The 25532-nt window shown below is 33.4% G+C and overlaps 1 protein-coding gene across 1 annotated transcript; it reads right to left on the reverse strand.

Annotated features, from left to right (window-relative positions):
* Window positions 1–23232: 23232 nt before the first annotated feature.
* Window positions 23233–24632, reverse strand: LOC127845455 (serine/arginine-rich splicing factor 1-like). Its single transcript, XM_052376380.1, has 3 exons — window positions 24468–24632; window positions 23901–24102; window positions 23233–23524 (listed from the first exon to the last, which is right to left on the reverse strand). Exons 1-3 carry the CDS (start codon window positions 24528–24530, stop codon window positions 23484–23486), a joined length of 306 nt encoding a protein of 101 aa, XP_052232340.1. The 5' UTR covers window positions 24531–24632; the 3' UTR covers window positions 23233–23483.
* Between the last annotated feature and the right edge of the window lie 900 nt (window positions 24633–25532).

The following is a 25532-nucleotide window of genomic DNA, read 5'->3' on the forward strand; positions in this document are numbered from 1 at the left end:
GATTTTCGATGACATTAAAAAGCTTTGTGAACACGGGGCCAGGACTTCAGGGGTCAGTGGTTCGAGCCAAGTTGAGGGTTAATTTTTTATTTTTGTTATTGTATTCTTGTTGTCTTTCTACTGGATAGTTTTAGACCCAATTTTTAAAGTGATCAATATAAAGCATTTAATGACAGACTTCAATACATGCCAAAATCTGTGAAATGGCCCCTAAAACATCGTAAATATTTGCATGTATTCCCGAAACAAACGAGTTTAATTTTAAATAAATGGTTTGTAAATAAATATATGTATTACTGTCATGCCAAACATTGTCATTGAAAAATGGTGGTTGTTTCTGTTTAATACATTATAACAAGTGGGTGCCTTTGTATTGATATTTTAATATAATAGATGTGTGGCTAATGAAATAATTCATATACAAGTTTATTCTTGTGTAAAACAACACCCACGTTTTCAAATTAAATTGACATGTACATATATTATAATGCTTGATAAATTAAAACAATGAAACAAAATCTGCATCTTGTCATGTGTTCATTTTTAAGTATTCATCGAGAAATGCAATATGACCTTACGGTGTCTTTAAATTGTTGAAACTAAGTTATTTTGAATTGAACCCCTTACAATAGACAGTTGTGTTCCATTCGTAAAATAGCCTCATATGTTCACTATAATAAGCATTTGAACTTCAATTTAACCATTGACCTATGAGGACGAAATGACTGAAAATCGAAAACATTAAGCGAAGTAATGTGGAAATTCCTTAATGTGCAATGAAATTCTTCCCGGACAATAACTATTCACAATATTAAAGTGAGTATACACGATGTGTACATGCGATAAATTGTAATATATTGCTAAAAATATGCTACAATAACACAAAATAGGCAAGAACAAGTATGCATTGAAGACGAATTTCATAAAATGCAGCAAAGACAAATTAGCGCCCCGAGCCGATAGTGACGAAGATATTTCGTACATAATAATAAATTAATTTCCTACAATAACCGAAGCATTCGTCTTTTTATAAGGATCGGAGTTAGTGTTCGTGTGTCGAACGAATAGATATCGTTGCAGTAAATTAAATGATCCGTAAATCTGAATTTAGATTCATATCGTACATGCATGATATACATGCTGGCGAATTCGACTGTACAGATATTTTCGATTTCAGAATGAAATATCTGACTTATTTCGCATTGTTCTACATATGTTCTTCTTCTTAACTTTTATTTTAATTTATATTGAAATAAATGTTTAAGTGTTTTACGCATTTTATATAAATGTATAAATTCATAAATATTTGACAAAATCGTGCATACTCACTTTAAATGTAAATAAATACAAACAAACATTTGAACTCAAATTGTGACCTTTTAGCTCGAGAACTTTAAACTTGTTCGCGGCACATCGTCTTTAGTTGTTGAACAATTGTACTGTATTAAACTTGATAAAGCTCTATGCATAACGAAGTTCTGTTGACCCTTAATACAAGGTTCTTGCCCGCGATATACCGTCAGATGTTGGCCTTTAAGTTTGCCAGATGATTCCGGCATTTTAGAACTGTTACAGAGGGAACTTTTAAGTTATTTCCCAGTAACGGGATATAGATAGATCACCCACATACTTACCGAGACTAAAATATCAGCTCATCGATACTTACCCCACTGCTGTGTTGTAAATATAGGCCTAAAATATATTGCTATTAAAAAGTTGTTCTCCGTCTATCCAGATAGGAACCAGATAAGGTCCATATGTGTTGCCGCCAGGGGAGACGGGTGCAAAATCAATATGAATAACAATATGGGACGAATATATCTTCCTAATGGGCGACAACTAGTCATCGTGAACGAGTGATTGATGAACTAGAAAGGCTAAGTATAGTTTAACCTGGTCTTATTTATAAGACGCGCAAAGAATGTAGAGATACTTTTTTATATGAGCTAAATTCTTTGGAACGTCTTATCGGCAAAGGACCAATTACGTGGCGGAAACCAAAAAGTTTACATTTTCATCAATTTGCGTAAAATTGCCAAATAACATTACTAACTCATTAATTTTTAGTTCAGACGTCCATTTTTACCTCAAATATCGTCGAATTGAAGTTAGAAAGGCATAAATTCTTCAGTTAAATTTTTGCTTAAATCGCATTCCAAACACTGACCTCTCGACATGTTTTGAAACTGATTTAAATATCAACCAATCAGAAGAAGGCATTACGGTGTAACGTGTACGCGTAATTTTATTTAACATTAGCTATATTTAAACAAAAAGATTTATTGCCCTGTAAAAAAGATCACGTTAAGTGCGCTTGTAAGAAAAAAAGTATAACCCCAAAATAGCAGTGAACTCCGCAAAAGCCGTATTTGAACATGAAAATTTGACTATATGTGTACTAAGAAACAAATCTGACTGGCACATTTTGACTTACCAGATATTTAGTTTTCATACTTTAAATGGTATGTCCCAGGCGTATATCAACTTCTTGCGCAACATACTTATCTATAAAATTTGACTAACTAATGTTTACTAAATTATTTTTTTTACTTTATGTTTACAGTGTTAACTGTTATTTCAGTTTTTATATTATAAAGGATTTTTTATGTTTACGTCTTTGTTATACGTTTAAATGTGTGCATTATCATGAATTGGAATGAAATTTCAATCGATTAAAGAATAATTATTAAACCTTTAATTGTGCATTTAAATTGTCCCAGTATTATTTAAACAGTTTTGTATAATGTACTTAACACATTTATAAAACATTGTTGACAGGCTACACGTTATGATCAAATGTAACTGAATTAAATTGTATTGATAAAATGCGAATTGAACCTTTCAGAATCAAGCTTGAGATAAATCGATGTGTTTGATGCAGTCCCCGATTACCCATTAGGCAGAGTAGGCAACTGCCTATGGGTCCCGCAACTTTTAGGGGCCCCATGGGACCGTCACAAAGGAAAGAACTTTTCAATCTACATTCCCGAACGTTTAGACTAGAGTTCGAATGTACAGATGCCTAATAATCACAAAAGCGACCGACAAACTAAACTTTCTTTTCTTAATAAAAAAAAAGTAATCGAGCTTCAGTGACGCAATAACGATTATATACACTTGCCATTATGGAAAAACGACTCTTTGCATAATATCGACTTTCATTGAATTTTCAATAGTTTATCTCCATATATTACTTTCTATTTGTAGTCATAGCAATAAACGCTATATGTACATTCTTATGACATTCAATTGTAATTGAATAAGATACGACTCTACAATATGCATATTATGTACCTACCTTAAATAAGTACGTACCGGTTAAGAGTATTTTAAATATATATACATGCTAAAAATAGCTGTATATTTTTAATATGCATGTCTTTAGAGTTGCAAATTCCTTTTATTTTTTATTCTAAATGTATATTGTTAAAACTTATATATGTATTTTATTGACCACTGACTACATTGTGTGTTATATGTATGTGTACTCATGGGCTTCAAGCCTACTGTATTCTGAAATAAAGCCATAAAGCCATAAAACCTTAAAACCATATTAACACGAGACAACACTGTCGCATTAGCCTCTGTCGTCAGTGTTTGTTTTACAAAACAAACTGTCGTTAACCAGGAAGTTAATACGTGTGTTATTCTAAACCGTCCGAAAACTTAAACATTGTACTTTTGCCATATTGAAGATAGCAACTTGATTTTTGGCATGCGTGTGTATCTTATGGAGCGGCACATTTTGAGTGGTGAAAGGTCAAGGTCATCTTTCAAGGTCAAATGTCAAATATATTGCTTCAAAGCGGCGCAGTAGGGGGCAGTGTGTTTCTGACAAACGCATCACTTGTTTTATCCAAATAAGCAGTGCCCTTAAAATGTGTTAAATTCGTGGCATGAAACCTCAATCAGCCACTAAGACGGTGTATTTTGTTCATCGTGTGTACTGTTTTTCGATAAGAATATACTTAATATGTAACTAGTTTATCAAAATCAATAAGTACTTAATCTAGTTATACAATGATATAATATGCATTCATTACTTTTTGACAACTGAGCGTGTAGAGCTACTTTTTCACCTTAATAAACTATACACTATAAACAATTTACGGAGAGATCAAGAAAACGTTATATTTGAAAATAACGCTCTCAAGTAAAAAATTGAAAACAATAAAGTTACTCAGAATTAAACATAGCTTTTGAGTGCACGTGAGCAGATTATTTACAATACATAGCTTCCGAAGTGACATAAAATAATCATATGTGGCACTATTTATGCTATGAAACGGTTATTGAAAAGTATCGAAGAAAATGTTTGTTATGTACTGCCGTTTAAAGGGGCCTTTTCACAGATCTTGGAATGTTTTGAAGTTTTCATTAAATGCTTTATATTGATAAATGTAAACATGAAATTTTAAAAGCTCCAGTAAAAAATCAAATATAAAATTTAAAAAAGGAAAAAAAAGTAGCCCGCGGCAGGGTTCGAACCAGTGACCCCCGGAAACCTGATGTAAAAACGAATTAGCCAACTGAGCTATCGTGCCAAGCATACATACACGCGTATTTTATACGTTATATAAGCAATCTTCGTAGTTTCACAAATTTATCCGACAACAACAGAAGTCTCCAAATTATTCAATCGTTTCGCGTTGCAACGCTTTATAATTTTCAGGTTTTTAAATCGTCAAAAGATGCATATAATGGCTATATTAGACCATGGCATATGTTCAGTAATACTGTTTCCTCACAAATATCATAACTAAACCGAAAATTTGCGAATCTGAAACAACTTTTTTCAATTTTGTCAATTTACCAAACCGTGAAAAGATCCCTTTAAGGGGTAATTCGTATAAAGCTAACATTTAAGATTCCTATGATCCCAGAAAAAGGCTTGTTTACATAGTTATCAACATACTAGAATTCCAAAGGCTTACAGGCCGATGTTGTTTGAGAATTTTAAGTCTGCCGGTAACCATGAGCCTATATGTAGTGGCGACGAATTCAGTTTTTATCGGCCAGAATCCATCAATTATCAGTTTGCTGTGCATACTGTCCGTCTTGTTATCTTTGATACAAGTCTTCTAATTATTATGCTTAAAAGCGTAAATTATTAACAACTACGGTACATGTGCAAGCGTTCAATTGCTTACCTAATTGACATTAGGAAGTTCGCTGTGCCGCCATCGAATCGTCACGCTTACATGTGCGGCAAATAAGTAACAATTACAAAGTCCTAACAAAATTAAGCTTCTTCTTTTACTATATCAGTCTTAAAAAAGTTTATCATGTTGACACAGAAGTCACTGCGTTAAGGGATACATAGCAACATAAGCTCACTCCTCCTCGAATAGGCGAACATTAGGACATGATAATGTTACAAGTAATGCTTTGCTCCAAGGCAGTCTAGTAGAGTAGTCTCGATGACTTGTCTCTTCACCCACACTTGTTTACCAGCATGCTGATGGTCCAGGTTATGGCTCATGTTCTTTAAAACGCTACATTTAAAGAGCAAATCTCAATTACAGCAAACTCTGCCGGCGAATAAAATTTCGATGATAGGTATCTTGTTTGACCCGTAGTATGAAAACAACTGACTTTCTGCTAGTTTTCGAATAAAAAGTCAATGATTTATTTACACATATGCTTGAATTATATGCTTGGTTCATGTTATTATTAACTTTATAACCCGATAATTAATGCTAGCCTTTCAAATCAGTGTGTCAATTACAAAATAACACACGACTGTGCGTATAAAAAACTTGACCTTAAGGAAAATCTCATGTAAGCCAAGAATTTCGAGGATAAATTATGCAAAAAAAATGTGCGTTAATTTATAGTTATAGTGTGGTCATGTTGTACGAATTATTAAGCTTTATACAAACTTGCAATTTTATACTAATTTATCTAATATATGTTATGAAATGTATACTCTCGAAGTTATTTTCTGACAATTATAACATAGACGATCTGCCTGACAATATAAGGTAGTATATGATCGCTTTGTGCAAGGTACATAATTAAATAATACACTTGGTCCAGTAATTATTCTCAAATTAAGTATGGTTGATGGTGTGATTAATAAAATGTTTGAAAAGTCGTGTGAATTATGTTGTATATGTAAGACGAAAACGACATCAATATGATTTTCATGGTCGATTGGCATTTTTAAATGGCATTTCTTTATTCTTATTTTACAATAATCGTTCTAAGGGCTACTGAGATCGTTGTGGACTTACTGTTTTATTGATACCGCAATGTTTAAACGCTATATTTGTATGCGTTCGTTTTCTCGTTTAATGCTTATACTGCCTGAAATTGCGTTTTACATTAGTACTTTTCTGTTAACGCATTTTTAACAACCAAATAATACTTTTCTATCATGATCATGATTATTTAATAATTTTTCGCATAGCTGTTTAACCCAGCATTTCACCTTAAATGGCAATTTACTTAACGCCAGCACACCCGAATGAATGCACTTCAATTATTCCATCGGCTGATTTGAGCATTATCCCCCAGTACATTGGCACAATCACCTTGTCTTTGTAATATAGGATGTTACACAGGTCAGTGTAGTGAGATGCGGACTTATCTTTTTATGTTTATACGAGACACACATTTTTGCCCACTGACAATTACGCCTTGTCGGTAAATTCAATTCGCAGGACTCTCCGCGTCAGTGCTTGTCAGTAAATCGTCAGGGGAAGACGGAATGTACTATCAATAAACGCCTAATGTTGATAACACAGTATTGCTTTCCAGATATCAAATAACACAAATTTGAGAGAAATAAATAAATGAAATCCTAAAGGTAAATGCCATTTATAGTGTGCCCATGATAGATGGGAAATCGTTTAATTAGTTAGCCACACATGTGTGACGTATGACGCCATCTTTCAGTTTGCTATAAAGAACTAAGTGTGGCTTAAATTTTCTATCGGAAAGTATCGTGGTTTGATATTCACTTCAAAAGAGGAAACGCGAATTTTAAAGACACACGTCATGCGAAAATGGGTCTTCTGTAAGATGCAGCCTGCGTAGCTGTAGCCCAGCCTGTGCATCCGCCCCGTCTTGTCAGGATATGCATATTGCATATTCTACTCTGAAAATTCAATTAAACCTTACATGTTTTTATACCTGAAAGCGTAGCCCGTAACCAGACTGCGCAAGTGTGCAGGCTGGGCTTAAGCTACGTTGGCCGCATATGCCATTAGGCTAATTTTCCCATGAAGCGGATGTAGCAGTGTTTTTGAGTGTATGGAAAGAAAAGTTGTATTATTATAATCAAATATCAACAAACAATATTTTTTATGGCGAATAAATAAATTCATAATAAATCATGTGAAGACACGTATGATCTGATGTCACGTAGTAATATTTGTAAAATAATGTGGTTTAAAGTGATAGTATGGGCATTTTGTACTGTTTAATTGAGCTGAAAAGAATTAAAAGGTCAAAAGAGTTAGTTAAAATGTGGTTACTGATCAATTCTCTGCAACTCATCTTGCTACCAGTTGTTTATAAAAAATATATTTTTTATTCGATATTCTTACGTGACCCACCCAGTCCTGTAAGCCGAAATGATCCGTAAAACAAAATTATGTCTTTGTGTCGTATGAACGAATATGCACTAAAACTAAATTAAGGTTCAAATAGTACATGCATGATCAGTTGTCAAACGGAAGTACGGTTGATATTTAAATGCATTATTTTTCTCTCTCCGGTATATTGTTTTTGTATGATGATGCTGCATTTACAAATATACGTGTATATGAAGTGAAAACACCAAAAATAAACAACGGTTGCGATAGACACCTATAAACTGTTAGATGCCCATAATATCACTTTAATATACGTGCACTTCAGAATAAACATTTCATGCGGTCGATATGCGACTATTAAGTGGCAAAAGAATCACATCAATACTTAAGGTAGCGCACCCCTAACGATTTCTCGCGATTTCTTCGAAGGTTGAAGAGGCTTATATTAGGTGCTGTAGCCTAGTGGTTAAGGCGATAGACTATAATTCTTTTGGTATATTCCCACGCATGTTCGAATCCTGCCGACGACGTATTACTTTTTTTGCGACGCGTTTTATTTCTTTTCTAACGTAATTTAATTTAATATGGCATATAAGCTATGTTTATTGTAAAAAATATGTTGCAATTTGTATGCACATTCTTCAATTATTAAAATTAAAACAAAGTTATGGCTAAATTGAGTGATATACTGCTGAAAATACGAACCATGCATGTTGCATTTTTATTTTTATTTCAAAAAGTAAACGGTAAATCTGTCTATTTCTTGGTATGTTTGCTGTATATAGTGTATCTATAAAAACTAAGTTCAAAATATTACTTAAATGATTCTATTTTGAATTGTATGACAATTTAACACAATTTCTACGTGGCCTGAAACCACTTACATTTCATGGCGCTCTTCCATAGATAACAAGTTAATAAAAATAAATGGCTGTAAAAGAAAACTGTTTTCATCTTGTTTAAACTTGAAACACCTTTTCTGCATCTGCACACACCAACTGCATGCCTATATTTGGAAATCTGGATGAATTATGGAACTTTCATATACCCCAGTGTGCACATAAACTGGACAAAAGCCGAGTGTGGGGGTGGTTTTGAAAAAATCAGTATATTTTTTTTTAAAGCATGGAAAGCCTACCTAAAAATGTGCATGTAGTTCAGTGAAATGATGCTGATTAAGAAAATAATAGACAAGATTAGATTTGGATAGGTGCCTATTACGGGTGCGCTACCATAAACCATCGAGTTTAATTTAATAACTTAAAAACGTCTATTTTCTGCCTTTATTTCAAAGTAAGGGTATACGCCAAATATCTTTTTTTAACGATTTTCTTTTTTTATATGGCAAGTGCGTAATTTACTAAAAATAAACCATTTTCAAAATAGAAACAAGTGACACAACTTCCAATTTCACGACGTTTCCGTTTCGTGATTCCACTTAACAAAAAATGGCTACCGGAGGAAAAGAGGTATTTGTTTGGCATTTTATATTTTGATTTAATGTCAATGTTCAACTATGTATATTTTCGTCTATATTGAAAACCCAAAACTTCTGGCCTTAGTCTGCCTTTATTTCATGTGTAAGTAAATTGATATGTAAATTCCCAATGTTCTGTATCTGAATAACGGAACAGCCTATTGACAAATGGACATATACAAACTGTGAAACTAAACAAAGATTTAAAATATGGTTATAAAGCTGATCTTTGCTATACATTTAAACGTTATTGTTTATATATGTATACGTCTGTATTTGATGTGGCTTGATACATGGGCTTCTTTGGCGTTTTGCATGCGTAAACAAAGCCAGAATCGTTAAATCATTCATGTCACCACACGGTCACTGTAGTTGTACACCGTGTACACTCTTAGGTTTAAATAGATCTGTCTCAAAAGTGTCTGCTCAAATTAAAATGTTTCTCTTAACACGCATTATCTATAAGCAAGTTCATTCGTCAACAGAATAATATTGCCAAATGGCTTTTAAGGTGCTGAACATGAAACGATCGAGTGTGTTCTTCATATTTTTTAGAATTATTTTTACGTCATATAACCACGGTTACTTCTATAAAGGTGTCAAAATATACACCCCAATTAATTTGTTCGTAAGCTTGAACAACCTTTTCACTAAGGGTTGATACTTTCCTGCAACAAAAAAAACATTTGTATGAGGTATGTCATATGTGACATTTGTTCAAAATTCATAACAATAAATAACAACCTAAAGTCACTTGTTTACGGATATAATATAAATGTGGATAACAGTATGGAGATGATTACATTAGTTTTTATCAAAACTATTAATAATTTAAGATTAGCAATTGATTACAATTTTGTGAAATATGTAGCAGATTCTGATATTTTGCGTATCAGATGCTTTTTTCATTAAATATATATCTTACAAAAAACTAAGATTTACCTGGGTGATATATAAAAGGGAATGACCGCCAATAATATGTATTACCATCAATATTGCACGTGTTGAGTTTTCACCTGATATGTTCCATGTTGCAATTAAAACATAAATATCAAAGACAGACAGTTTTTTATTTCAATCCAATAAGGCATTTAAGCCCACGAGGACATATATACAATACAAGTGTTGACGAACAGTGTAGACTAGAATACAAAATTTTAACAAAAGTTGTTGTTGTATGTTTCCAACATTTGGAGAAGATCGCTTTGAGAACAATATCTGGAACGTTTTCTAAGCATTTAACCAATCTATTTTAAGATATAATACAATATGTTTTTATTTTAGAGGTTTCTTCAATCCGATTACTGGATGATATTCTAATGACAATGTAGAAACATAGAAATTGGCTTTAAAAATGTAGCATACATTTATCCTAATTTGTTTCGTACTATCAAATATCATCATATAAGCATGGTAGTATGTTGTTTAAAGGAAGCATTTTCGGGCTGTATTCTAAACATATGCATCGATTTAACAAACAACGACATAACATACACATTTACATAAGTATGCCATATTACACCACTTTATCCTGCATTAAATGGTTTCTCTACATCGGCCTCTTCGAATATGTTTATAAATTTAGTTCAATTTTACTATTACGAAAAACAAGTAAAATAACCAATCGCAAAGAAACCTTTGAATACAAAAATTATAATATAGTTTAATTATTAAACATGTATGAGTTATATATCTATCACAGATGGTATTTTAACATATATGGAATTAACATTGAGAGTGCCATAGATATATATGTCTTACCGAAACGAAAATGTAAGACTGATATCATAGGCAACTGCTATCACTAACATCTGTACTTAACAATTAATATCCACTTTTCATATATTTGTCTTACCGAAAGAAACATGTAAGGCAAATATTGTGGAAACTAGACTTAAAATGACACATTTTAATACATTAATTGTACGATCGTGAACTACTAATAATACAAAGGGTATTAAGGCAACATGTCTTATCTATTAATCGTAATAGAAAAGTGCATGTAAATGTTATAATGTAATCGTATTTCACTACAATAAATTACAGTTCTAAATAGCACGCTATCATAGTCTGGTATACTTAACAATTAAAACAATTAAAACGGCATAAAGGCCTCATATCATATTTATTATCCGTATGACAAAATGTATGTAACAGTAACCAACAATCATGTAAACATAGTTTGCGTATGGTTTCTGTAATATACCAAGGAACATACATAGTACATCAGACATATTAACAGTTTCAGCAGAAAAACATTGAAAACATGAAATATATACAATTCAAGTACAAAGAAGCACATAGAAAGCTTGTATTTACAGTATCACACGAAACACATTGTGCAACAATTTCACCATGTCAATTTCTATACATTACCTCATTTCTAATAATAAATGCTTTATGAATATAGGTTCCTAAGTTTCTAAGTATATTCTCATTTTCTGACTTTATAAGATCTACAAATTTAGCCATGCTAGGTCTAAACCAATATTTTCTGCCAATATATTTTTTCCTAATGTCAGTATACATTACACATTTCATAACAAAATGATATTCATCCTCAATTGTATTGCATCTTGCACATTTTCTATCACTTATTGGGGTACTCAAAGGTCTGGTCCATCGACCAGCCTCAATATGCAATATATGCGATGAGACTCGAAAACGAGAAAACGATTGACAAAACTTGCTTATATGTAATGATTCAGCCGAATTTGTAAAAATGACAATGTCGTCGGCATACAGTAACATAAATATCTTAAACATATTAACATCTATACTATCTGCATTGTTATGAATAAACATGTCTTCTAAATCATTGATAAACATCGAAATGAAAAAAAGGGAGATAAGCACTCCCCTGACGTACCCCAAGAGTACATGTGTATTCATAACTTAACTTATAGCAATACTTAACTCTAGACTTAACAGAATCGTATATTGATTTAACGATGTTGAGTATATGACCTCTAAGTCCCAGCTGTATCAGCTTAAACCAAAGATTTTCACGAACCACATAGTCAAACGCTTTAGTATAATCAACACATAATGTATAGAGTTGTTTCCCTTGATTCAGAACATGTGTTATTAAACCGTTAAGCACAAATATATTATCTACCGTACTCATATTTGCCCTAAATCCTGATTGGGCTTCTATATACACGTTATACTTTTCGGCCCATGATTTCAATCTATTATCTATAATCCTAGTAAACAGCTTACCTAAACTACTCAATAAAGTTATACCACGATAATTATCCACATTATTTATAGAGCTACTGCCTTTTTTATGCAGTGGAATCACAAAGCCTTCCGACCATCGCTTGGGGAAATATGCGTTTTCAAAAATCTTATTAAACAATGTATAAAAAACGTTCATCAATGCATTTTTACCGACAGTAAACATTTCGTTTATTAAACAATCAGGACCACCTGACCTGTTGGTTTTCAACTGGTTAATGGCTGCTGTTATTTCCGTAATAGTTATACATGTGTTTAATTCACTGAACATAATTTTAAATTCATCATTTTCGTACCTATCAATAAAATACATAATATCCTCATCAGGTGTAAAAAACCTATCTTCTGGATTATTAACAGCTTTAAAATAATTTACAAACATTGACATTGATATATTTGACTTTTTGATACCAGCAGATTCCTTTAGCATATTCCAATATAAACGAGCATTTTTGTGCCTGTTACTCAACAGTGTGTTTGTTTTTTCTTTATCATAATTGTATCTACATTTTCTTATTGTTAACTTATAATCCGACCTAGATTTCACCATATTCACTCTTGTGTTTTCATTTTGACTAATTCTATACTGATTAAGACATCTTAAGAAAATATTCCTTTTCTCAAAACACTCCTCGTTAAACCATGGCTGTGAACTTTCCGAGTTAACAACATAATTACTATTTTCTGTACATATATTTTTAACAAAAGGTGAGGCAACATTGTCTATAATAGTTTCGAAATTATTTATACATAGAGGATATTTGTTGGATTCGGTGGAATATCGATTTTATTTCACGAGTGATCATAGAAAACAATATTTTCGCCACGAGTGAAAATATATTTTTTCTATGATCACGAGTGAATTAAAATCGATATTCCACCGAATCCAACAAATTTTCTTTTTATTTTATGCTTTTTGCACCGTATATTTACATTAAAAATGAGTTAAACTGGATACTTTCGCTGGATTTATGACGTCATTTCGTTGAAAAAATGACGTCATTTCACAGTAAAACAGTGACAAATATCGATATTTTTCACTGTTATTTTTCACTGTTTAAAACAGTGGAATACCAGTTTTATTTCACTGATATTTCTCTATAAACCACCGGAAAGCATAAAATAAACACATCTATATCATCACATGTCATGCTAGCCCTTATATTATTCGTCAAAACATCTAAGCTTTCTAAACATTCTTCACTCTCTAAATTTTCAATATAAGTATTTTTCAAGTCGGGCTTCCATACATATTTATAGTTTACACTTTCAAAATCTTTTGTATCACACCTATCACTTGTATTTTTACTGATAATTGAGTCTAATGTATATGTAACGCTCATTAAACAGTGGTCTGAGACAATATTTGGAACATCGATATCAAATATGGAAATATTCTTGAACATAGCATATTTGCATAACAAATAGTCCACCACGCTACATCCCCTATTGCTTACAAATGTATGTTTCCCTATCATATTATCATTGCCTTTTCTACCATTTACAATTCTATAGCCCGTTTGCTTACAAAAATCTAACATAAGTCTTCCATTATTGTTGACAGACGTTTTATCTAATGAAAACCTACGTAATTCAATATCCGACTGGTACCCCTCAGGCAGTAAATCAATATTGAAATTGTTCACAATATCATTTTTTACATAATCAGGCAAAGTTGATGTGCGTGAGTTAAAGTCTCCAAAAATTGCATAATAATTTTCATTTTCTGACAAACTTTCTACATATATAACGGAATCAGTTAACCTATCAAAAACATTAGTCTCATCCATAGATTGGCGGCTACTATCATCTGGAACCACATAACATAAACCTATAAAAAAAAGTCTCTCTCTGTACCTAACTTTTTGGCAGATAATTTAACCCAAATAATGTCATCTTTTGATGTAAAAACTAAACTATCATCTGACACTAGATTATTTCTTATATAAACAATAATACCGCCTGAATTTCGTTTTGCTGTGCTTTTAATATCTTCTCTATTTAAAACGTAATGTTCGAAACCATCTACATGTAAATTTGAAAAAGCATCTGTCCATGTTTCTGTAAATAAAATACAATCATTGTTATCGAATAATTTCTTTACAAAATCCGATTTCAATTTGTCAGTCCTTTTACTACATAGTCCGTTAATGTTCATATAAGCGCATCGAACTTTGATCTTCTCCTCTCCGTCCTACTTCTTGACCTCCGGCTCACTCTGTTGTCCATCGTTCGTCTCGTTTCTATTTTTAGAAACTGGGAAATTCCCATTTTTGACAGCTGTCAAATTTCTACTATATTGACTAGCGGAGTAAGTCCGCCGAGATGTACGGTTTCTTGTACGGGATACATGCGAGCCACTACCTGTCACCACCTTAGCATATGTCTGATCATTTAAAGGCGTATTTTTTTCAGAAATATTACACTGATTTTGCTCACTAACGACCGGCGAATGGGTGTTAAAGGGGCCTTTTCACAGATTTTGGCATTTTTTAACTTATTCATTAAATGCTTTATATCGATAAATGTAAACATTGGATCGTAAAAGCTCCAGTAAAAAATCAAGAATAAAATTTAAAAAAGGAAAAGAACATTGCCCGGACCAGGTTTCGAACCAGTGACCCCTGGAGTCCTGCCAGAGTCCTGAAGTAAAAACGCTTTAGCCTACTGAGCTATTCCGCCGAGTACATATACTAGAAGTATTTTATACCTTATATAAGCAATCTTCGTAGTTTCACAAAATTTAACGACAAAAACAGAACTCTCCAAATTATTCAATCGTTTCGCGTTGCAACGCTTTATAATTTTTAGGTTTTAAAATCGTCAAAAGATGCATATAATGGCTATATTAGACCATGGTAAATGTTCAGTATTACTGTTTCCTCACAAATATCATAACTAAAACGAAAATTTGCGAATCTGAAACAACTTTTTTCAATTTTGTCAATTTACCAAAGCGTGAAAAGATCCCTTTAATGCTACCGGACGCAGGGGTAGTATTGGGTAATAATAGTGCACATGTATCTTTTAACAGGGAAGGCATCGTTCCAAAATAACTCCCATGTAAATATTCGGAGTTCACAACTTTGTCTGTCTGGTCCGCTCTATTTAATGACCCATCGCTCACTTGGACACTCTGCAAATTTAACAATTGCGCAAATCCCGTGTTTTCTACATTTGACACAACTGATAATCCTGGACTGTAATTAGTGCTGGCTAACGGAGAGTCCATATCGTGAATATATGTGTTATTTTGCTGAAATCCAGATTTACTGTTATAGTTATTTGGTCCGACATTATCAGTGAGCGGAATTTGTTGTCTGATCATGAGGTGGGAAACCAGGAGGGGGGTTTATAGTCGAAGTGTTCATTTCAGCGCGCTGTTCTGGTACGACATTCGTAAATACCTGTTGTTGAGCATGCGTTTGTTGCACTTGTTCATTTTGATTAATCACATTTATATGTGTCATTTCTGTCGTAACCGACGTAAAAGTTCCAATTGGGGAATTCGTCCCTATCAATTTGGCAGGGAAGACAATAGCTACTTTTGACCTTGGATATTCGGCACGGTGTTTTTTTAACAATGGCCAGAGTCGAGATCTTGCACTTTGAATTTCTTTTGGGTAGTCATAGTCAACTGAATAACCCGGATGGTCTTTCAACCGACTTACTTTGCTCATCACATAGCTGATATCTCCATAGTCTCTAAAATTTACGATTATCGGCCTCTTGTTGAAATTTTTACCTTGGACTCGCTTTCCCAGTCTGTGTGCACGTGCCATGTACACGTCTCTCGAATTTACGTCCAATTTTGATTCTAGAAAGTCAGCAATTACCGCGTAACAATCTTCCTCCCGGGTTTCCGTAATTCCTCTGAATATAAGATTGTTTCGTCTTGAACGAGCCTCCAGGTCTATCGACTTATACGCCACTGCTCTCAAGAGCTCTGTTTGTGAATTTGTCACATTGATTATATGTCCAATTTTCTGATCAACCTGTGTTAGCGATTTTTGAAACTCTTCAAGATTTTTGCTACAATTTAATTGCTCGTTTCTTATGTACCTAAGCTCATCAAACATGTGCAATAGTTTATTATCAGGTGTACTATCAATAAAATCTTGCCTGCTTAGGTAAGCCATATTTATAAATCCGTATGTCACGTGTACTCCCGCTCGATGAAAAATTTGAAATTCACAATGGATAATAATATCCCTACAAATAAACAAGGCTTGATATTTTCTGTTTTAATTTTCAAAAATGTTATTTTCCAAAATGGAACTACAATAATGGTATTTCGGAAAAGAGGAGGATAAACAGAAAATGAAAAATTGTCTTCCAATGGTAATGATATTGAAGTTGTTGATAACTTTAATTATTTAGGTACGTTGTTGAATTATACTGTAAGTTTTAAATTAATCCAAGAACATTTGGTTGGTAATCCCCTAAAGCATTGAACACATTATTAATGAAATGTAATGTTTTGGATATAAATACAAAAAAATATCATGTCACTTGTTTGACTCCTTTGTTGGTTCTATATAAAATTATGCCTCAGAAGTGTGGGGTTTTACAAAGTCAGATGATATTGAACGCATACATTTAAAATTGTGCAAACGATTACTTCAGGTTAAAATAAATACATGTAATGTTGCTGTTTATGGAGAATTAGGTAGATATCGATTGAATGTAAACGGGTATGTACAATTAAAAAGGTTTGGTTTAAAATTCTTAAAAATGAAAAATTATTATGCTTTAAACGATTGTAATAAAGGTTATACAAATTGAGTCGCAAATGTTACGAACATGTTAAATACTTATGGATTTGGTTAGTGTACAAGTAAATAATTTTGTTACAGAGTTCAAATGTAGACTTTTTGACAATTTCAAACAAGAGTAGTATGGTAAAATGAATAACAGTTCTGTATTAGCTGTGTAGAAAACGTATAAATCCTCTTTGGAATACAAAAACTAGGTAGACTAACTTCCTAAACGTCTGCGTGTATTTTTGGTAAGATTAAGAGTCTCTGCACATCCGTTGAGAATCAAACTGGCAGAATTGCTCACAACAACATGCCACGAAATGAAAGTTATTGTATATGTTGCAATTCCGACAATATTTAGTACCATTAGGTGTATATTTATACAAATTTTGACAAGTGTTGTCCCTGGCGGATGTGAGTAGGATTCTTGCAAGTGAAAATATTAAACTTGTTAAATTATCAGTTTTGTATGTTCACTTAGCTCATGCTTACATATTTACAGCAGTTGACTCTTCACAATGTCTGATAGGAAACGCAGCATGAATTGAGATGTGGGAGAAGAGATTAAGGTAGGGCTTCATTTGAAGTAAGCACTAAAAGTTGTTGTTTCTTTTTTTATGAATAATTTATTAAAAGTGAAATTTAAGATTATTATGCTTTATGCACAGTGATCTGATTAAAAAAAAACAATATAACCAATGTTTGCTGGAATTTTTTTATGGATGAAAAATAACAAGCCAACATACTTTTTTCTTGCTTTTTCTTCACCAGCAAAAGATGACTGCAACATCTATCGAGGAATTAAGGTCCTTTCATTGCAAAATATTAATTTCCATGTACATTTTGTTCTCTTCATTTACAATTAGGTTGATGGCAATATTGGGTCAGATAATGAGATGAGCAGACCCAAAAAGAAGCGAAACAGCGAACTGAGTGAGTATGAAGACGACGACAGTGATATCGCCCCAAAGAAGGAGAAGTCCAAGTTTAGTGGCAGTGAGGAGAAAGAAGAGGAGAAAGAAGATTTAAGAAATAATGTAAGAGTTTACTGTTACACTTTTTGTACAGTTTATTTGTTGTCTTAATTTTCTTACTTAGACTTTGGTTGTGTATTATTGAATAGATGCAGAATACTTCTTATTGACTTTGGTTTACTCGCATTTGACTATAGTCTGTTATTGGATGTGCAATTTTTGCATGTGTATGTTTCTCCACTTTCGAATTTTGTTATACCCCCTGATACGTTGTAAAGGGGATATACATTGAAATCTCAATGGGCATGAATTGTTCCTTATGATATGAAGTTGTACATGTGTACTTTTGCAGAAGTTATTTAGCTTTATATGCCCCCGGTATGGTGGGATATAGCAGTCGGATTGTCCGGCATTCTATTTTCCGGAGTTTTTTACGCAAAGCTTTAAGATATTGAGCTGATTTTTGTTTTTTTGGTATGTGAGTCTACCTACAAGACCTTCACATGAAGTGTGAGTTTCGTTTCAGTGCATGGATTTTTGGCAAAGTTATTATTATGCTTTGAAAATTTCACTATAATAACCGTTTTATGGAGATTTTATCCCAACACTTTTAAATATTGAGCTGATTTTTGGTATGTGAGTCTACCTACATGACATACAGATGAAGTGTGACTTTCGTTCTGGTCCATTGTTTTTGGCGAAGTTATGGGCCTTGGACTGAACAATTTTCTGTAAAATACCTGCCTCATTCAAAGATCTTGTTATACGACTGAAATCTTTTACAAAGCGTCTATAATAACCTGCGAAAGACAAAAATGATGTTGGTGGTTTTTGTATCTTATACTTGTCAAGACCAGTTGGTACTAATTGCCGTAAGAAGCGCAAGAAGACAGAGTATTTGTCTTATAGAATAATGGTGGTGGTGGTGTCTTATTTAGCAGGCTCAGTTGATTCTTATTGCCCATGATAAGTGCAAGACCAAGTATTTGTTTAAATAAAGATGTTGGCTGTTGTTTGTGTCTTATATTTGGCAAGACCAGCTGGTACGTATTGCCCGTGAGAAGTGCAAGACCAATTATTTGTCTGAAATAATTATGTTGGTGGCGATTGTCTCTTTTGTATAGTTATTGCCAGTGAGAAGTGCAAGACCAAGTTTTTGTCTGAAATAATTATATTGGTGGTTAGTGTCTCTTGTAATCGGCATGTCCTGCTGATGCGTATTGCCCGTGAGAAGTGCAAGACCAATTATTGGTCTGAAATGATGTTTGTGTGATTGCCTCGTGTATTTGGCAAGTCCAGCGGATTCTTATTACCCATGAGAAGTCCAGTTTACCCAGGCTAATATTATCCTAACCCTTTGCATGCTGGGAAATTTGTCGTCTGCTAAAATGTCGTCTGCTGAATTTCTAAAATTAGCATTTTCTCCTATTTTTTTCAGAGAATACTATCAGAATAGCAAACAGTTTTGATCCTGATGAGACGCCACGTTCTGTGGCGTCTCACCGGGATCCAAACTGTTTGCAAAGGCCTTAAAAATTCGGTTCCAGCACTAAAAGAGCTAAGAAATAAATGTGTTCTTGTTCTCTATACATTTAATTTAATGCTAACATAAAAACCTGTGTATCGCATAACAAATTATTATGAAAGGACTAAGTTACTGTCATTGCTTGTAAACTTTTTCAAGGGAGAAAGAATTGAATATTTGAAGATTTTTGTTTTCAAATTTATTTTGTTTATGTAATATGTATGTACATGTATAACAGATACGCATACACAAATACTATACACGGTGCTCATGTCCTGTACGCATACTGGTGAATGTTAATAAGCAATGTTGATGGTTTGTATATTAAATTGTCAATAGCAATATAATATGTTCGTTAAAAATCTTCGTGCCCAGATAATTGCAAAAGGTGTTAAATGGTAATCCAGTGTTAAGTACATTTTTATCAACTGCACCGGGATTCTCCATATCGACACTGAAATTGTATTTTAAGGGACCTTGTTCACAGATTTTGGGTTGTATTGCAGTTTGTCATTCAATACTATAAATTGATAAATGTAAACATTGGAACTAAATAGCTCAAGTATAAATCAAGAATAAAGTTTAAGAATGAATATAAGGAATCCTCAACATTAGAGTAATAGTCTCACTCAACTCGACCATCCGTGCACACATGTGAGTTGTTCATTTTATACTTTATTTAAGTAATCGTCGTAATGTAACACAATATAACGATAACAACATAACTTTCCTAATTGTTCAATCGTTTCGCGTTGGTAATGCTCTATAATTTTCAGGTTTTTGAAAGCGTCAAAAGATGCATATTATGGATATTTTAGAGCATGGTAAATGTTCATTATTATTGTTTCTTTGCAAATATCATAAATAAAACAAACATTTGCAAATCTGAAACCTTTTCTCTCATTTGTGTCAATATACCAAAACGTGAAACGGTCCCTTAAAGTACCATATGATGAATACATGCATAAAGCTCCATATGATGAATACATCCTTTAAGTACCATATGATGAATACATCCTTTTGATACCATACGATGAATACATCCTTTAGGTACCATATGGTGAATACATTCTTGAAGTACCATATGATGTTACATCATTTAAGTACCATATGATGAATACATCCTTTAAGTAACATATGATGAATACATCCTTTAAGTACCATATGATGAATACCTCCTTTAAGTACCATAGGATGCATGCATCCTTAAAGTACCATATCTTGAATACATAATTAAAGTACCATATGATGAATACATATAGAAAACGAATTCCGAGTCGAATACTAAATAAGTTTATTCAGCAAGGCTTAGAATACCTAAACCACAAGCCTTGGCGAGTGGCCAGAGGTTCTGGTTGCTATGCCGAGCCAATTTACGTATTTGTATTTAGCACTTACCTGGAATTCTATTAATCCAATAATTTTCTCATTTTTCTTTCTTCGTGTGTTAACAAAAAAGAGGCTTAACGCGACATTAAAACATCGACTGATGTGATTTATATAAAGAACATTACGTCACTACACTGCACTGTTTTGGTGTTTCTCAACAGTGTTTAGAACCCCCAAACATTATCAGATATGATTGTTATTTCAATCATGCGTTCTGTAGGATGGAATGAATTTAGCCTCGATATGGGACAACTGGGCTTAATGCATGTGCGTATAGTGTCATCCCAGATTAGCATACGCAGTCTTCACAGGCTAATCAGGGACGACATTTTCCGCTGTTATCGTATTTGTCTTTTAAAGAAGTCTATTCGTAGCTTAAATCCAGTTTAGGCGTTAAGTGTCGTCCCTGTTTGAGCGTTTTCTGCACGGGCTAATCTGTGACGACACTACGCGCATGCAATGAGCCCAGAGGCTTATTTTGTTTTCAGACTTGTATATAGTAAAATATTTGTTTTCTTACTTGTATCTAGTAAAATAAGGAAGAGAACTAACTTGCACATTATGAAAATAGGACACTGTTTTTATGCTTATCGCAATACCAAGTATTTTGTTAACTTTGGCCAGCCATAATAATCTTTCTATTTAATCGATGAAGGAACCACAAACTACTGTTAAAACTTCCTTAATGTATTTGAATGTGTATGCTGGGTCAAATATTTTTATCTTTAGTCTGTACCTGACTATGTGTTTGTTTAAATCTCAATATTTGTGCAATATGGAATTAATGCTTGCCGTTTTAGTTTCTACTGGTATTGATATATAAATTATTTGTGACCCTATTGCCGGTTCTTAGCTAATACTAGAAAAGCGCCGACTTTTGACAAATTAAAGACATTATTGTTGCCTCGATATTTGTTGTAAATCATTGGATGTTAATTAACACAGTAATGAATTTAGACATGTTTTAAATATGAATATAGCTTAAACTTCTATTTACATTCTGCTGATCTATTCACCTGGCTGTTGTTATGAATCCATATATACGTTCAATGGATGAATATATATGCTAAGGAAGTAAAAAAATGATTATTTTAGCACAAGTGTTTTTGTTTCGATGCAAATGCATAAAATCTTATCATAATAGAATCTTATTGATTTAAAAGAAAATTTTCAAATTTTCTCAAGGAAGAAAACATTTTAAAAGTAATCTCCTTGCGACGATGACATAACTGGTTTTACTGCTAGTTCTAGCGGTGCAGAGCTAATGTGGTTTGATCGATAAATCGGCGTTAAACCGATTTAAAATCATGGCGGGCAATCTGACTTTAAGACTAGTTCTGAGAATGTTGGGCTTAAAGGGATCTTTTCACGCTTTGGTAAATTGACAAAATTGAAAAAAGTTGTTTCAGATTCGTAAGTTTTCGTTTTAGTTATGATATTTGTGAGGAAACAGTAATACTGAACATTAACCATGCTCTAATATAGCCATTATATGCATCTTTTGACGATTTTAAAACCTAAAAATTATAAAGCGTTGCAACGCGAAACGATTGAATAATTTGGAGAGTTCTGTTTTTGTCGTTAAATTTTGTGAAACTACGAAGATTGCTTATATAATGTATAAAATACGTCAAAAATTTGTGCTCGGCGGAATAGCTCAGTAGGCTAAAGCGTTTTTACTTCAGGACTCTGGCAGGACTCCAGGGGTCACTGGTTCGAAACCTGCTCCGGGCAATGTTCTTTTCCTTTTTTTAATTTTTTTCTTGATTTTTTACTGGAGCTTTTATGATCCAATGTTTACATTTATCAATATAAAGCATTTAATGAATAAGTTAAAAAAATGCCAAAATCTGTGAAAAGGCCCCTTTAATGCATATGCGATAATGTCATCCCAGATAAGCCTGTGCAGTCCGCACAGTTTAATCAGGGACAACACTTTCCGCTTTAATGGACTCTCTCGTTTAGAGGCAGTCTCTTCTGAACGAAAATCCGTTTGATGCGGATTGTCGTCCCTGATAAGCCTGTGTAAACTTCACAGGCTAATTTGGGATAACAATTTATGCAAATGCACTAAGCGCAGTTTTCCCAGAACGAGGCTCAAATAATAGACAAATGCAGGCGATTGTGGGTGTCCCACTATCTTAAAATAAAAAATCGTTAAATTTTGGAAAATAATATTTGGTTTCCCAATATTTAGTGTTTTAATTCACACAATATACAAGTCAAATCAGGTGCCAGCAATTTGCTAACGTAAGCTAGAGCATTTTAATTCTTTTTTACTATCTGAATAAAATTATACTTTACACTAACATCGAACAAAACCCCATTTTCTTTTCATTTTATTTAATGACAAAATGATGATAGTAACATGATAATGATATATTATGATACTTCAAACAAAGTATGTAAGCGTTTAATAATAATTGTATTTAACACACGGATTTGTTCAGATCGATGCAAATCTGATCGTATACAACCTACAGTTCGCAATAACCACGCACACATTCAAACATAAAAACGAATGCATACAATTCATTCACGCGTGGTTGTTACCATGACAGCTGCAAAACACCGTTGCTATGTAGGATAGTTTTTGTCATCGTTGGCCAGGAGAAACCCTGGAAAAAGCGAGGCATATTGCAAGTGTTTTCTTACATATGATACTAGCTGATTTTCATACAGATACAGAAAAAAACTTTGTAAAAAAAATTTGTAAAAAAACTCAAAGAGTAAGTTCTGAACCGGAGCACAGAAAACTATACTTCTCTCCTAAATTGCGCAGATAGTAATCAAAACATTGAACAAAAGCATATTATTTTCAATGGAACGTCGGTTAGGCTATTATTTGTATTGCTTACGGTTTATATTACATCTAGAAACTTCCTCGTGTCAAAAGAAGTAAATCCATGCCAGTTAATCAGTGTAACCTATGTAAAGCAATTTATAGGTTTACACACAATTTATAAGCAAAAACCATAAAATCTACGTTCGCACCTAGTGTTATAGAGTATGGCTCCCTCCATACAACAGACGTAACCGAAAATGACGTAACCGGAAGTGAGTCGGGACGATGCCGGTCCGTCGGCCACGCCCCACTGCCGCCGCCCCCACCGGATCCTCCTCCAAACATTCCACCACCGCCGCCTCCACCGCCGCCACCGCTACCGCCACTTCCTCCGTTGCCCATAGTAAACACCTAAGTTTTATAATTCAGAGTTCAAAACAACTTCCTTCCTTATTTAGAATTCTAAACAAGATTTAAGCATAACCTTTAAAGATAATCAAGAGATTTACTTATTAAAATGCAATCGTAGTTCTAAAACACTGTAGCAGAAGTAAGGTTAGGTAAATAAGCTTGATTAATTCGCATACGAAACTGTTTGTAAACGTACTTTATTTGTTTAGCTATATATAGTAACATAAGTATTAAATACTAGTAACTGACTGCTATTAGTGTCAATAATTAAGTCATAACGTGTTAATTTGCGAGCGTATTTTCGCAGCTTTTATTAAATTGCAAAGCCTCCTATTTGTGAATTTACGAAACAACCTAAAACATACCTGATGTAAAACAGAAACAAAAAGTCCGGCAAATACAAATGTTTGTCTATTCAGATCGAACATGCGTGCTAAACGCGCGTTAATATAGCGCTAAACAAAACGCCATCTCGCGTGACATCAGCGCGATTTTTCCACCCAGTTTTCCCAAAACCTTTGCGAAAGTGAAACAAGATAAGTCACTGTTTTCCGAAAATGGTGGAAACCCATCTTGATGATGTCAATGAGGAACGTGACCTCGATCGAGCTTGTCTTAGATCTGAAATCTATTTATATGACAGACGTTGAATACCGTCAAGCACTGATCATGCATTTCATTTATGAAAAGCAAAGTAGTGGGGTGTTTTATAACTAGTTATTACAGGATTGCTATGTTTCAATCCGGTGGCTAAATTCGTTGCATTGGTAACCTCTCTGTATAACAGCATTCAGTCCACAAGGGAAATCATTAAAGATCTTGAAGGATGATCTTTGTATTAATCTATTTTTTCTAATTGTATGAAAACCAGTGCAATTATATGAATAAATTGCCACATAATGCATGCATACCATTCACAGTAAAAAGGAACAAGTCAATAACGATTTGAATTTAAACATATTTTAATATACCGACGTTCAAAATACAGACATCAAGGTGATTTATTAGCACTGTAAATGTTTTACTATCAGATAACGAGAAAGCATTGACGTTTCTGGTTGAAATATGATTTAGTTGGATAATATTGCACATACAATTTATTTTAGTCCAGTCATTGTTACCTGATTTACATCAATACATAAGTGCGCCGCGCTCTGAGAAAACGGGGCTTAATGCACGTGCGTCAAGTGTCGTCCCAGATAAGCCTGTGCAATCCGTACAATTTCATAAGGGTCGACATTTCAAGAAAGTCTATTCTGAACAAAACTCCAGTTTAGGCGGAAACTGTCGTCCCTGATTAGTATGCGCGGACTGCTCAAGCTAATATGGGACGACACTATTCGAACATGCATTAAGCCCAGTTTTACCAGAGCGCGATTTATATTTATATATATGATTTCAAATTAGTTATACTTTGAGGTTTGAATGTA

Source organism: Dreissena polymorpha, chromosome 9 (genome assembly GCF_020536995.1).
Source record: "Dreissena polymorpha isolate Duluth1 chromosome 9, UMN_Dpol_1.0, whole genome shotgun sequence".
NCBI lineage: Eukaryota > Metazoa > Mollusca > Bivalvia > Myida > Dreissenidae > Dreissena > Dreissena polymorpha.

What these genes read in the sequence shown, in the direction of transcription:
- LOC127845455 (XM_052376380.1), bottom strand. Translation starts at nt 24,530, where the DNA reads ATGTTCGATCTGAATAGACAAACATTTGTATTTGCCGGACTTTTTGTT. An exon ending in TTGTTTCTGTTTTACATCAG is followed by an intron (nt 24,103 to 24,467) that starts GTATGTTTTAGG and finishes TATAAAACTTAG; the next exon opens with GTGTTTACTATGGGCAACGG. An exon ending in GCCATACTCTATAACACTAG is followed by an intron (nt 23,525 to 23,900) that starts GTGCGAACGTAG and finishes CGCTTTTTCCAG; the next exon opens with GGTTTCTCCTGGCCAACGAT.